Source organism: Neodothiora populina (assembly GCF_041146345.1).
Source record: "Neodothiora populina strain CPC 39397 chromosome Unknown canker_contig_8, whole genome shotgun sequence".
In the NCBI taxonomy this organism is placed as follows: Eukaryota; Fungi; Ascomycota; class Dothideomycetes; order Dothideales; family Dothioraceae; genus Neodothiora; species Neodothiora populina.
Genome location: NW_027191411.1, coordinates 107772 through 121638, shown reverse-complemented (window position 1 = coordinate 121638; position 13867 = coordinate 107772). Strand labels below are relative to the sequence as shown.

The 13867-nt window shown below is 50.4% G+C and overlaps 6 protein-coding genes across 7 annotated transcripts; 4 read left to right on the top strand and 2 right to left on the bottom strand.

The window, feature by feature from the left end:
• Nucleotides 1–124: 124 nt before the first annotated feature.
• Nucleotides 125–1492, bottom strand: AAFC00_006542 (uncharacterized protein; the record flags this gene model as incomplete). Its single annotated transcript, XM_069346509.1, has 1 exon — nt 125–1492. The coding sequence occupies one exon, from the start codon at nt 1490–1492 to the stop codon at nt 125–127; it is 1368 nt and encodes a 455-aa protein (XP_069199376.1).
• A 538-nt stretch (nt 1493–2030) lies between these two features.
• Nucleotides 2031–3716, top strand: AAFC00_006541 (uncharacterized protein; the record flags this gene model as incomplete). The annotated part of the gene is made up of 1 exon (XM_069346508.1): nt 2031–3716. One exon carries the CDS (start codon nt 2031–2033, stop codon nt 3714–3716), a length of 1686 nt encoding a protein of 561 aa, XP_069199375.1.
• A 3344-nt stretch (nt 3717–7060) lies between these two features.
• AAFC00_006540 (uncharacterized protein) lies at nt 7061–7963 on the top strand (the record flags this gene model as incomplete). The annotated part of the gene is made up of 1 exon (XM_069346507.1): nt 7061–7963. The coding sequence occupies one exon, from the start codon at nt 7061–7063 to the stop codon at nt 7961–7963; it is 903 nt and encodes a 300-aa protein (XP_069199374.1).
• Nucleotides 7964–9295: 1332 nt separating this feature from the next.
• AAFC00_006539 (uncharacterized protein) lies at nt 9296–9883 on the bottom strand (the record flags this gene model as incomplete). The annotated part of the gene is made up of 3 exons (XM_069346505.1): nt 9296–9455; nt 9576–9721; nt 9797–9883. The coding sequence occupies 3 exons, from the start codon at nt 9881–9883 to the stop codon at nt 9296–9298; spliced, it is 393 nt and encodes a 130-aa protein (XP_069199373.1).
• Nucleotides 9884–11915: 2032 nt separating this feature from the next.
• On the top strand, nt 11916–12908 carry AAFC00_006538 (uncharacterized protein; the record flags this gene model as incomplete). 2 transcript variants are annotated; one of them, XM_069346503.1, is made up of 2 exons in its annotated part: nt 11916–11979; nt 12040–12908. In XM_069346503.1, 2 exons carry the CDS (start codon nt 11916–11918, stop codon nt 12906–12908), a joined length of 933 nt encoding a protein of 310 aa, XP_069199371.1. The 2 variants fall into 2 exon arrangements, with proteins under 2 accessions (XP_069199371.1, XP_069199372.1); XM_069346504.1 differs by having other exon boundaries at nt 11940–11979.
• Nucleotides 12909–13429: 521 nt separating this feature from the next.
• AAFC00_006537 (uncharacterized protein) lies at nt 13430–13844 on the top strand (the record flags this gene model as incomplete). Its single annotated transcript, XM_069346502.1, has 4 exons — nt 13430–13441; nt 13503–13615; nt 13678–13775; nt 13828–13844. The coding sequence occupies 4 exons, from the start codon at nt 13430–13432 to the stop codon at nt 13842–13844; spliced, it is 240 nt and encodes a 79-aa protein (XP_069199370.1).
• Between the last annotated feature and the right edge of the window lie 23 nt (nt 13845–13867).

Genomic DNA, 13867 nt, shown 5'->3' with positions numbered 1-13867 from the left:
CATGTCCGTGATCATGAGACCGTACCCAAGGTAAACAGCGAGTATCATCTAGATATACTCTGGGCAAGAAGAAGAGAACAACGCGAGAGAGAGAGAGAGAGAGAGAGAGAGAGAGAGAATAGATCTACATAACGGCACACCCAGGCCGATAAAACCCCTCACCGAACCGATCGACCGTGGCCGCGCGCTCGTTCTCCCTCTGCCTCTCCTTGACCTCGCTGGGGAAATACCTGCACAGATACGCCGCGGTGACATCGTCGATGTTTTCCGCCGTCGCGCCCTGGATCGTCGCCTCTCTGCACATGGGGCATTTCCTCTCCGCCTCCTTCTGCAGCCGGATCACGCAGCGGATACAGTAGATGGCGCTGCAGCAGCCCAGACGAATGGGGCGCCACGCGAAGCCGTAGCAGACGGGACAGATAAAGTCCGTCGTCTGCGGCACCACACAGACGACGTTGGACGACATGGCGGCGCACATGTCTGTCGCGATGGACTTTGCGAAGGGCCCGCTCAGCGGCTTGCCTTTGTAGGCTTTGGCGGCGCCCAGCGAGGTGCGCTTGTCGAGTTTCTTGAGGATCTTGCGCACGGCTTCGTTGTTGAGTTCTTGGAAGCGCATCGCTTTCAGGATGGACAGGTTTATGCTGATGAAGTGTGAGAAGGCGTGCGCGCTCTGGGGCGATTTTAGTTTGGACGCGAGGTTTTGCGTCAGCAGCGTGTCGGAGAATTGCTGCAGTTGCGCTTTGGCTTTGGTGAAGGTGCGCGTGCCGTGGTCTTGTTCGTAGGTTGAGAAGAACACGGCCGAGTCGATGTATAGTGCGAGGATCTCGCGCCAGGTGCCTGTGTCAGTCTGTTCTTTGAATTTGCCACTGCGCCTCTTCTTCGCGATCGGGTGCGTTAGTGCTTCGATGGCGTTGCCGAGACTGATGATTGAGCCTTCGAGTCGCTTTTCTTCTTGCTGTTGCAGAGCGTCGAGTCTGGCGAGTCGCGGGTCGAGGAGATCAAAGAAGGTCGCTGCTGTCGACAGTGGAACATTTACCCATCGGACGTCGGATCCCACCGAAGGTCTTCGTTCCGCTCGCGCGTCTTGTTCTTCTACCTCGACTCCATAATCATCATCAGTAGTAGTCGTGCTGCGAAGTCGACTGAAATGGTCTTTTGTGCCCTGAGTAAGCCCAGCATCGACAAAAGACCCGCTCTCCTTGTCGACAGCAACCCATAGTTCAGGAACAAAGGAAGACGGCGTCTCATGGCGCTCAGACAAAACTTCGTCTTCGTCTTCGTCTTCTGGCGGTGGCGGCGGCGGCGGCGTACCGACTCCGAAAATGGCCGGGACGCTGTGCAGCGTGTCTGCGTCGAGCCCGAAGGCGAGCAGTTCCTGCTGCACTTTCTTGATGCATTTTTTCAGCTCGCGGTAGGATACTGCTTCGCACACCCATTCTGCTGGGAAGCCTTCACTCGCGAGCAGTTGCTTGTATTCATGGCCGTACTTCATGGCTTGGAGGATTATTGTGTTTCTTTCGTTCATGTCATCCAAGGCATCATGGTCGATTCATCAGCCCTCGTAGTAATGGTGCTGGCTATGATTGGTCGTTCTTGATCGGGTCTGCACCATTGTGTTTCTACAGTCGCCACTCCCGTGCATCACTGGCATGTCTTCCCCCCCGGAAAAGCAACAGCGTGAAGGGGTTTTTTTGTCTCTTTATGGCGCCGTAGAGACTATCTCCCAACAGGCAAGAGAGCACACGACCTCTTCGATATTCCTAGCGTGGCGTAGGAGATATGGATGGCATCGAAAATAGACGAGTCCAGATTGCCCGCTTTTGTCCCAGGGTTTCCCCATAGTTTGAAGCTTAATGCACGCATGAGTCGTGATCGACGCTGGCGAAAGCATGAGTCATTCGCCAAGCATCCACAATTAGCCTATCATGGCTGTATAACAACTACAATACTATATTGGTTGTCTGTAGTCGCCTTGCTCCCCATTGTTCCCATCATCTGAACCAGTCCTTGTGATAGTCACAGCCGAAACAATGGGAGCAGGTCAGTCAAGCGCGAATGCGCCATCCGCAGCAGCAGCGCCAGCAGCAGAAGTCAAACGCAGTTACTACGAGCTGCTCTCAGTCGAACGAATCGCAACAGACGACGAACTGAAAAAAGCATACCGACGGAAAGCCCTCGAGCTGCACCCGGACCGTAACTATGGTGCCGTAGAGGAAACCACCAAACTCTTCGCCGAGGTGCAGACCGCTTACGAAATCCTCTCTGACCCTCAGGAACGTGCCTGGTATGACTCGCATGAGGCAGCCATCCTGCGAGGCGGCGAGGCAGCCCAGGATGCCGGAGAGCAGTTCGAGTACAACACCAAAGTCACGAGTGCCGACGACCTCGTGCGCGTGATGAGCAGATTCAACAAGAACGTCGAGTTCTCCGATGCACCCTCTGGATTCTACGGGTATTTGAGAGAGATCTTCGAGCAGCTGGCCAAGGAAGAAGAGATCGCTGCCGAATGGGAGAAGGTCGACATCCCGGAATACCCTCCGTTCGGACATGCCGACGACGAGTACAATGATGTGGTCAAGCAGTTCTACCAGGTCTGGATCGGCTTCTCTACGCGAAAGACATTCGCCTGGAAGGACAAATTCCGGCTATCAGAGGCTCCGGACAGACAGTACAGACGGGCCATGGAGAAAGAGAACAAAAAGCTCAGAGAAGAGGGTCAGAGAGAATTCAACGATGCCGTGAGAGCACTGGTGGCATTCGTCAGAAAAAGAGATCCGAGATATACCCCAAACACTCAGACCGAGGCAGAAAGACAGAAGATCTTACGAGATGCTGCTGCCGCACAAGCTGCGCGAGCTCGAGCAGCGAATGCGGCACAGATGCAGCAGGAAGTGCCTGCCTGGGCAGTACCTGTTGAGAAAGATGAACACGAAGGTGAAATCACAGAATCGGAAAGCGAAGAGGAACATTACGAGTGCGTGGCGTGCAGGAAGACCTTCAAAAGTGAGAAGCAATGGGACGCGCACGAGAAGAGCAAAAAACATCAAAAAGCCGTCTTCGCCTTGCAGAAAAAGATGCGAAAGGACAATGCGAAACTCAATCTCAACAGCACATCTGTCAGCGGTGCCGATACGCCCTTGTCCGACGAGGACGACGAGCTACTCGAAGAGGAGACTGTCCCGATCCTGGTCGACTCGGACGCTGAGGCAGCCGAACAAATACATCACATGACAGTCCGAGATACTGCAACCAATACGAAGTCGAGAGCAAAAAGAACGAAAACACCGAAAGTAAAAAACGACAATGCATCAGAAGCGTCCAAATCTCCTGTATCGCATGACAGTTCAGACGAAGAGGACACCGACAACGATGAATACGCCTCACCCGAAGATGTCAAAGCCCTTCTCGCGTCACGTTTAGATAACACACCCATCCCTAAACCTGGCTCAACCAAAAACGACGACATCAGTGACGTGGAAGACATCCCACAACAAACGAAACCCAAACTGGGCGCGGCGGCCAAGAAACGAGCCAAAAAGGCTGCCGCAGCAGCATCCGCACTCGAACCATCGGATTCCAAGTTCGGCTGTGCAATGTGTGATGCGACATTCCCCTCGAGATCTAAAATGCATCAGCATATCAAGGACCTTGGGCACGCTGCTCCAAAGACCCTTGCTTCAGCCGGGGGCGGAAAGGGCAAGAAGGGCAAGCGCTGAGATTGTACTTGTTGTTTGCAGCGTCTTTCCGTCTTCTGGTTTTTCCTCTTTTCGTTTGGGTCAACAGGGAACAGATGACACCCCTATCTGATACATAGCGAGGCGTTGAAAAAGGTTATACCACGAGCTCACGCTACATTGCGGGTTAGACTATAGAAATGAACACGATCAGTCATGAACATAATGCATACCCAATGTTTATGCCGAGCTTTCCTCGATGTCTACTACGTGTGAGGCACATACGAGGCAAACGTCCTGAATATAACGAAAGCATGAGATATGGAAAACTACGAAGCACGACATTGAAGCCGAACAGTATGGAGACGAGGGAAAAAAATTGATTTGCAGCGATACATTATGCCAAATGAAAGAGGCCAAAAAATGAAAACCTAGACCGAACCCACTTACATTGTTGAAGTCTTGCAGCACTTACCTTGGCACTTACCTTGTAGTAAGACACACTCAAGCCCGCGAGAGGGCCAAACGATACTCGCTAACGATACTCGCTACTCTCCTCAGTCTCTTCGCTTGCGTCGTTTGATGCATCGACGCTGGACTCCTCGTCCATACCGGACGTACCAACAGGCTGGAGTGGAACCTGCCAGTCAACAGCATCTCATGGCACATTCGTATGCGCTTAAGAAGCAATATCGTCGATCTTGGGACCAGTGGTAGGTTAAATTTCCTCTGCTCTGTTCATCGTCAGTTTGTACCCCTGAAGTCTAGCGACATCTCTAGGCAGCATGCGATCGACAAAGGCTTTGGGGAACTTACCATAGAGTCCTCTTTCGAATTTGTGGCGGACCCTCTCGTCCACGTGATGCTGAAGTCTGCACTGATAGTTCCTGAACTCGACGATATGGACGAGCTGCTTCAAATCGTGTGGTGCGAAGCCCTTCTCTCGCTCGACGACTCGGGCCCAACGATCTTGGGCATACCTGTCCGTCAGCATAGTTGCATAGAATGCCTGTGTCTGAGTACTGGTTCCGAGGTCACGGATCAGCTCTAGAAATGTGAAATCTGGATCAGCCCATTTGAGAAGGAAATAATCACACATTCTACTCACCGTGCTCGCGGCGGAGCACTCGACGACCCTGGCGCAAGTATCAACCCACGAAATCCATTCGTCGGGATCCAAAGTTCCTGCATGGGCGCGAAACTCAATGGTCATCTTCTTGGTTACCTCCGATTCCGTTGGTTGGACACGGAGATTCGTAAGATTGATGGCGGTCGTGTGACCATTCATATGGTTCCAGTGAGCATCTAGTTCTTCGATGGTCGCTGTCCGGAGTAGCTTGTGGAGCCAAGCAGGAACATTGGTCCTGGCCTCCAGATGATCAAGCCCTGCAGGCTGCCTATCTTGTACTGCGGCATTTTGATTTGGTACCTGCAGATTTCTCTTTCTTCCTCTCAATCGCATTACTCTGTTGACGTTGGTCAGGTGAAGCATCGAAAGAGCTTTGCAGTACATCCCATAATCCGAGGTGAAATCAGGTGAGTCGCTGCCTGGATAATGATATGTCATGCCATGGTCCACCCCTTCTATCGCCAAAGCAGGTTCAGCAAGACCGGTATGGTCCCAGCCAGTGATCCTAGGTACAGTGAGAACCCTGTCTATCTCTCGCTCGAACGCGGTATACATGCACGAGACAAGACGAGCTATACGTGGCCACTGATCAGAGACTTGTCCACCGATGTGGACGTGACCTCCACACGATCCATTGACGAAAATGCGATAGCCTGGCTTTTGCGGATCGTTGAATCGCGCCCGCAGTCTGTCGAGGACGAATCGAACTTCGAAACGCCAATCGTACGCTTCGTCGTGTTCATCGCGATGTCCAGGGCAGGGAGTTGGCTTGTTGAAGTTCATGATCCTGGATGAGATCTCACCATATAAGAAGAAGCACTCCTCTTCGAGATGCCACGCAGCATTCTGTTCATCTTCCTCGTTGTAAAACCCGACAGAGTGGTCCTCGTCTATGTTCCAGCCAGCATACATCTCAGCGTTAATGACTTCCCCAGGATTTACATAATCTTCCTCCGGAGTGAGGTCTAGAGGCTTCAGAGGCAGATGACGGGGATGATCTTGGTTGCAGCTAGGAATCCAACATGGGGTTTCGAATGGTTCGCTGAGGGCATCATGGAGCATGATCTTCGCGGCATCTTCAGTGCAATCCAGGGACTTCTTTGACTGTAGATCAAGACATTCGTCAAGAGGACATACCAGTATGAATTCAATCTCGATGCCGAAAGTGGTATTGGCCATGGTGAATGTATCGACGCTGTTGATTAGGTTAGTTGACCCACCCTGATCCTCGAGCACGGCTCTGAGAATGTAACAGGGATTAGAGGGGACTGATGCAGGTAGCACAGCATGGAAGTGGGATGACATCGAGTATATATAGTGCATTGAATGAGTTCACGACAAAGCATTTCTTTGGCGTGAACAAAGGATTCGGAAGTCAAAGCTTCCTTCGTAGAGACATGAGATTGGAACAAAAGGTCAAAGAACAATGCTTCTCTTCATCTTCGTACGGACAAAGACCTCTTTGATGAACTGGAGACCGTTGTCAAGAGCACCGATGCTCATTATTAGCAGACTCGATTCATTAATTCATTGTAGCATTTCAGCGGCGATACATTCTTTCTTTGAGGAAAGTGTCGTAGATCCAGCGAGTATACCATTGAGAAAAGGGCCAGACGTATCTGAATACAATCTATACCAGATGTGAGTTGGTTGTTTGTAGTTCGATCTACGAAGACGAGTGGTAGTTTGTGCATGGGCCCGTGAGCCTTGCATTATTATGCAAATCACAGATTTATGCAGCCGTGCGTGCGACCACACGGGTGTTTGCAGACGCATGTGCTGCTATCAGGGTAATTGCCTTATCCTGATAATCTTACTTACCTTCTAGGCAGGGACCCCGATCACGCCCCGCTGTATGAGGTCAGCCGCTCTCTTGGGAGCTTCCAACTCTCATCTTGTGATACCTCACCATACCTCGCTTTTCACACTTGCCCAGAAATAACATAAAGTAGTTTTGAAGACCGACCAACTCATCATATCGTAGAATCCCGTCCTGCCCAGTGCTACCGCTTATATCCAGACTTTCACCTTGAGTTCCGTGTCCGCCCATTTCATATCCCTCACTCCCAACCAAACAACCTTGCAAAGGATAGAACTACCTATCTTACTATATAATAAATCTGCCTCGCTTCCCAGATCATCTTGTTGTTCGTAGCCTCTATATACAGAGGCATACATTGCAGCTGAAGGGTCAGTGGTCAGCTATACATCTCCCAGCAACTCATCTGTACTTCAAAAAGCACATCATCACACCAAAATGGCCACTCGAGCACATTGCGCTTTTTGCTTCGAAACTCTGGCGGCCAGCTTTGAGAAGAGACCAGCGCTCACTCTAGCTCAGGTGCAACAGTTGTGGGATCAGTGCTACAATGAAGACGAGGATCATGAGACCGACGATGCCGAGATGACGGATGTGGACAACGAGGATGACTCGACGTCTCGCACATCAACTGCAGGCAGTTCAGGTCGTCCAGCCGCCATATCACGTCTTCTCCGCCACGTCGCTTCGCAAAACTCCGCTTCCTCTTCATCCACTCTTACATCATCGTCCTCTTCGGGTCAAAGCAGCAGTAGCACTGCCCCGGCCTCCCAATCCTCATCACGTACCTCCCTATCGTCAGCCTCGGCGAGGCCTGAGGATCGCTGTCCACTGTTCATTACGTGGAACACCATCTCTCCCAGCAGCGGCAACAAGTCTCTACGCGGATGTATAGGCACGTTCCAGGCTCAGCCGCTCGAAGAGGGTCTCAGCGATTATGCTCTCACTTCAGCCTTCGAGGACCACCGCTTCATGCCCATTTCGAAAGAGCTTCTCCCCAAGCTTCAGTGCTGCGTGACTCTACTGACCAACTTCTCCGCGCCCACCCGCGATCCATTCGATTGGACTATTGGTGTTCACGGCATTCGCATAAGTTTCACATCACACAGCAATCGCCTAGGCGCGACATATCTTCCCGACGTCGCTCTCGAGCAAGGTTGGACTAAGGAAGAGGCCATCATCAGTCTGATGCGCAAAGCTGGCTGGTCGGGCAAGAGAGACGAGTGGCGTAAGGTCTCGGGGCTGGAACTCGTAAGGTACGAGGGCAAGAAAGTCGATCTGAACTACAAAGAATGGAAGCAATGGCGTGATTGGGTCGAGAAGAAAGGCAACAAGCCCTAGCTTCCAGTACATTAGCCTTAGGAAGACAACACATTGTCGGTCGCCAAGAGGCTCTGTTCACGGGTTCCCAACATTCTCGATTTAACGCGAGGAAGACAAAGGGCCGGAGTACAACGGAGAGGAATTTTGAGAATTGATTTACTTTCGGAAACAGCACATGCGCTGGACGGTTGCTGCTCAACAGCATTAGTTAACTCTTGGAGGCCCCATAGATTTCTGAACCGGTCTCATGATAAATTAGCATCACAATAATATTCTCCCTTGACACACTTTTTTTTTCTGCCTCCATGTTTCGTCCTTGACACATCTTTGCTTATTTTCTTTGCTTTCCACCGTGGCTGTGCAGAGAGAAACGTCGATCTGCAAGATCAGCATGCAGCCAAGGCTTTACTCATTCCTTGTTGTATCTCTGACTCTACATTTCTGCGTCTCTCTCCTTTCCTAACAAAGTCGCCGTCTTGTTTTGATTTCGAGTCGCTCATTCTGACACATCGTCGATGTTATTGTCTTCTGGTGATGTGATCGTTCTTTGTCGTGTGATGCGACACAGACACATGTTATATTGACCCCCTCATCCCTTATCGAGAATCCGAAAGTTTAAAAAATTGAAAGAGAACCACGAGTGATAGACATGCCTGCAGAAGAATATGTTACACTTCGCCGCTCTACTATATCATGCGTTATCTCTCTTCTCTTGGACCCTTGGCCTTGTCCATAAGCGAAGCGGAAAAGGAAGCTTTGCTTGATATCTACTGTACCTACGCTTATCTTCTTTTCTTTTAACCTCGTATACTTCCTCCCGGCAATCGCACGAGGGTCGGGACGTGCCTTATCTCGTGGATCCCGTTCGCTTGGATGCGGATACATGTGCCATGGTCGGGAAAAAAAGCCACGTTTTTCAATTGGTTAATTGTGTAATAAAGTCCTTTTAGCTACTCGCCTCACTTCATCTACGAGTTGAGGCGTGCACATGGGGGATTTGCGAGACACGAGACGTCTGTGATGTGTCTGAGGCGCATAGGACAAAGGACTGGAGAAATTATTCTTCATGCAGGGTCTCTTGATCATCTTTTCTATTCTGCCTCTCCCTCCTGCTCGGCTGGTGATATACAGATAACAACAAAGGAAATGCGCCCATGTGTCTGCATGATGATGCAAATGTCACAGCAACGTAGAGACCTGGAACCCTGTTCCGAGCTCCCAGTGATGCGATGATATAATGTTACAATGACAGTGGGTCGCAGAAAATAGACAGACAAGGAAGAAAACCCGAGGTCAGGCAGTGGTCATGATCTATCCGCCGGATGGACTTGAAGTTTCAGCTGAAAAGGCCTAAAGAATCGTATTGAGAACGCGAGTCTTGGCTGCTGCGTCGCTGAACTCCTCAAGGCAGATGTAACTGGTCGCGATGTTGTCCTCGCTGATGGTGCTCAAGTCGGAGACACCGGGGTATGTGATCGAATAGTAGTCCTCGTTTGCGTTGCAGTGGCCCCTATAGCTCAATGCATCAGTCATATCGTCATTTATCACGATAGGGCAGAAGAGAGACAAGGATGATTTAGGTTGGTGGATCATGGGAAGGTGCGGGAAGACTGGTATCGCGAACACGTACTGCATCAGTAGACACTCGGCACCCTTCTCGGGGCCGAACGATGAGATGGTCTTGTTGAAGCCGGTGGGGAAGTCAACACATTTGTTCAGCGCGTAGTTCTGCTGCTGACATGATCCGGTGAAGTTGGCACCGGTACAGAAGTAGACCTGCAGGTGTCATATATGTTAGACAGGGCCGCACTCGCCCAAGCAGATTCACATGCTTCGATTGATAGCACTTACGCCACCAGGGGCTCTTTCCTGCATCTGAGATGGCATTGCCGATGCGCCAGCGGCGACAAGAGAGATGAGAGCGGTAGTGAAAAACATGATGGTTACTGATGTGATTTGCTATGACGGCACACTTGTGTTGGCGAATTGTCTGAATGAGAAAGATATAAGATGGTTGAGTAGGTAATGAAAGACGATCTTTTCAAAAGTAATGTTTCTTATTTGAGCAGAGGTAAACAGTCACTGGTTTGTATCGTACAAAATGTCGTAGGAAATGCAGGAACGACGAAAGCACATGCAAGGGTTCTGTTAGCCTATGACGATCAACTCCCTCGTTTGGTCAGTTTGGAGGTGTTTGACCTGCAGCGACCCGCTTTTCGGAAACACTGGGCAGGAGGCACAAGGTGTCGACGTTGGCACATGCTACACATGAAGGAAATCATGGCTTGGCATCTGAAGGTCGCCATCTCAGTGTGACAGGGGAACAAAGGTGTCGCAGCAACTGCGTAAGTATGTGGTTTATATTAAGGGTGTGGTGCAGTAGCTTGATCGTGCCCAATAGAGGCTGCGGAGATGTTCCCAGCCAAGACACCCGTGCAGTGCCAAGGAATTATGCACCGCCAGCGGAATGTCACACAGGAAACCCACTGGCTGGCCCACATAATATGTGCGCGTCGAAGGCATATTGATGTTCGATATTGCGCATACCGTCGGGCTGCAGACGCGTGGAACTTTCGTGATATGAGCTAATTGATTTCAAAGCATGTTCGCATTATACTATATCGATCGCTTGGGAGCGAGTAAGACTGTTAACACACGACCAATCTCTGTCAAGTACTGCACATTGGAGATGAAGGTTCGTGAGATGACCATTGCTGAACCTTCTGTGACTCCCATGGGGAATGAGCGAGTCTAAGCATGACATGACCTCTGATTAAGGTGTGTCTGAGAGGCATATCGTTCCAAGCCCCGACCATCTCTAGGGGCGTTCAGCTAAGTAGGAGCGTCTGAGCTGTGATCGTTGTTAACACACATTTAGCCTGAGAATAGCACCTATAACTGTTCCACCACTGGTGCTCTAGCCGTTAACCCACCGGACGCATCCGGCGCTTGGGTCGCTGTGGTCCCTCGATCGACTTTGGAGCGTACTATACTCTCGGCAGTCGTATTCACCAGTGCTGGCCACAGTATGTTTCTGATGGAGAAAGGTGGGTCGGAGATCTCTTGCAGTGGAAGCCTAGGCCCATCAGTCGATAAACTGTGTATTCCGTATGACTCCGGGTATGATTTTACTACAGCCCGCACAACTGCTCAGAAGAGCACGCCGTTGGCATAAGCAAAAGTCCAACGCGAGATGACAACACCGTCCAGTCTTCTATAGAGCGTCTGTTATCAGGCTCGCGGCGTTTCCTAGCAAAATAGACAGTCAGAGGCTATCCAATCGCTGGCACAAGGAAGACCCCGATAAAGTTCGTGTATGTTTCCCTCTTTCGTAAAGTATACTGACGTTTCGATGCACAGCAAAGTCTAGATAGCACCCTTCCGAGCCGGCTCCACTCGCCTCATAGTTCATCATGCATCTTACTTTAAGGCCAAGTGTGGGAAGGGCCGAACCGTCGAAACATATGCCTTCATCGTCAAGAAGTGCATATTGGCTGTCGATTCTGATAGGTTCTTCTAGACGACAAGTTCTCTTGGATTCTGAGCCACCGTTCCCAACATTGGCACACGTCGATTGACGAGCTTATCTAGACCATCCACATCTCCCATTATTTTACCATCATTAACCGACGCGTAATTTGACTCTATAAATTACTACAGCCAAGCCCGCAAAACCCACAAGCAAGGGCTGAGCCAGATGCCAATAATGCTTGGAGCTGGCAACTCTCCAAAGTGCTGATACAGCGTTCGTGTGCCTCTATATTGCGATGTTGATCATGCAGGATATGCCCAACGATTTGAGAGCTTCCATGCGTGCCTATAAGTGTGTTCCGGGCCTCCCCTGTGAAATGTTCAGAAAGCATCACCAAAAGGCAGCGAGCTCTTGTGCAGTTTACAGATCGTGCATCACATTGACTGTGCCTTGATTTGCAAATATAGTTGTCAATCGATATCCGAGAATCCTGGAGCCATGGCAACGTCGAGAGATCCGATCATGGCTGCATCACCGGACTCCGAGAAGCATATCAATTTCGGTATGTACAGTATAGCCTACATGAGTGTGATGATGCTCTTGATCTAACAACGTTCACAAGTATCTGGCATTTCAACACGCACGACGCCTCCATACTCATTTGACATTGCGTCCTCGGCACGTATAGCCGACCCCTCGGATCTCGAGGCACAGATCAGACATCTACCACGGGAACACAGACTACCAGCATTCTTCGACCAAGATATCGCTCATGATATCCTGTTGGAGGTCGAACTTCTCATACTATCTTTTGCAACCGGTATACTTGACGCAACGACATTTCCCTCGTACAGTGTCTTCACGTCCAAGCAGACCGGCAACACAATCCTCCTAGCATTGGCTGCCGTCCAGAATAAAGTAGTCATCCAGACGGAACCTAATGTCGCCGTGGCTATCTCACTCTTTGTAGCTGGCGCTACCATCTTTGGTCATCTTGGCAACTGGTTCGGGCAGAAGAGACGACTATGGCTGCTGATCACCAACCTGATGCAGACGACCCTCGTCTTTGGCGCCACTGCGCTACGCTTCTGGGGCTCAGACGAAAGGACGGGCCCTTTCGCGCTTGGTGTCATTGCCATGCTCAGCTTTGCGTGCGGTGGACAGATCTCACTGGCTTTGTGTGTGCGTATGCCCGAACTTAATACGACAATGGTCACTGGTGCTATTGTACAATTCGTCGCGGATGAGAAGCTCTTTCATGCAAAGAATGCTTCCAGGAATCGGAGGCTAGCTTTCTATTTCTCAATGCTGGGTGGAGCTTTTGTTGGTGCTGTTGTAGGGAAATTCGTCAACCCGACTCTCGGCCTTTTGCTGGTTGCTTCCTTGAAGACGGTGGTCACCTTCCTCTTCCTTTTCAACTCTAGTAAAGGAAAGAGGGCCCGAGATTATTTTACAAAGTCGCCGGATATTATGGTGCTTTTTGGCGACTGAGGCTTCATACAGCTCTGTCGAACGCGTTTTTTGTTCCCTTTTTCTCTTTTCTCTCTTTATTTCTGAAGCGAAACAGCGCTTGCAAGACTCAGATTACACGGCGCTCGATTGCATGGAGAGCACTATTGTCGCTTCACGAATTTACGAATAGTCAATGTCTGGGTAGACCACAAGTACCCCTTCTATCTACCTTACCTTACCTCACTGTGTTTTCAGTGCGAAGTACTAAAGGTACCTGAATCTCATCTGTCGTGATCAACGTGTTGCGACTTCCTCAAGAAATAGACTCTAATACACAACGCAGTGACGTACAACTTGTTGAGATTCAATGACTGCAGCACCTGCCGTTTGCGTGGACTTCTACACAGAGATAAATACTCAGCTTTTCGCTGTTCCACTTCATCTTCTTCTCTTCATCAACCAACATCAGAAAATCTCAGCAGACTTCAGCCTTCAACTCACGTTCAACTTTTTTCCATCACACTTTCAACCAACCACTACATCCGACCCAATCAGCCACCATGTCTGACCCCGTACGTCTTGCCTCTTATCATCATCATCATCATCATCAAAGCACTGCTGACCAGTTTGCAGGGACGCAAGGACTTGACTTCCAAGGTCACCGAGACCATCACCCCTGACACTCACAAGTCAACCACCGAGCACACCAGAGACGTCGTCTCCGGAAAGGCCGATCACGCCGGATCGTGAGTTGTTTTTTCAGCAATGCAGCTGGTTCAGATTATCGCTGACAGATGATTCCTTCCAGTGTCCTTCAGCCTGACTCCACCAAGTCTTCCACCCAGGCTACCGTTGACGCGTCCCACTCTGACGCTACTGTTGGCGACAAGATCAAGTCCGCCGTTGGTGAGTTGCATTGAAGTCCGTCATCTGACGCTTTTGCTAACATGAGCACAAGGCCTGGACAAGCACTAGACCCAGATCTCTGCGAGCGCGTG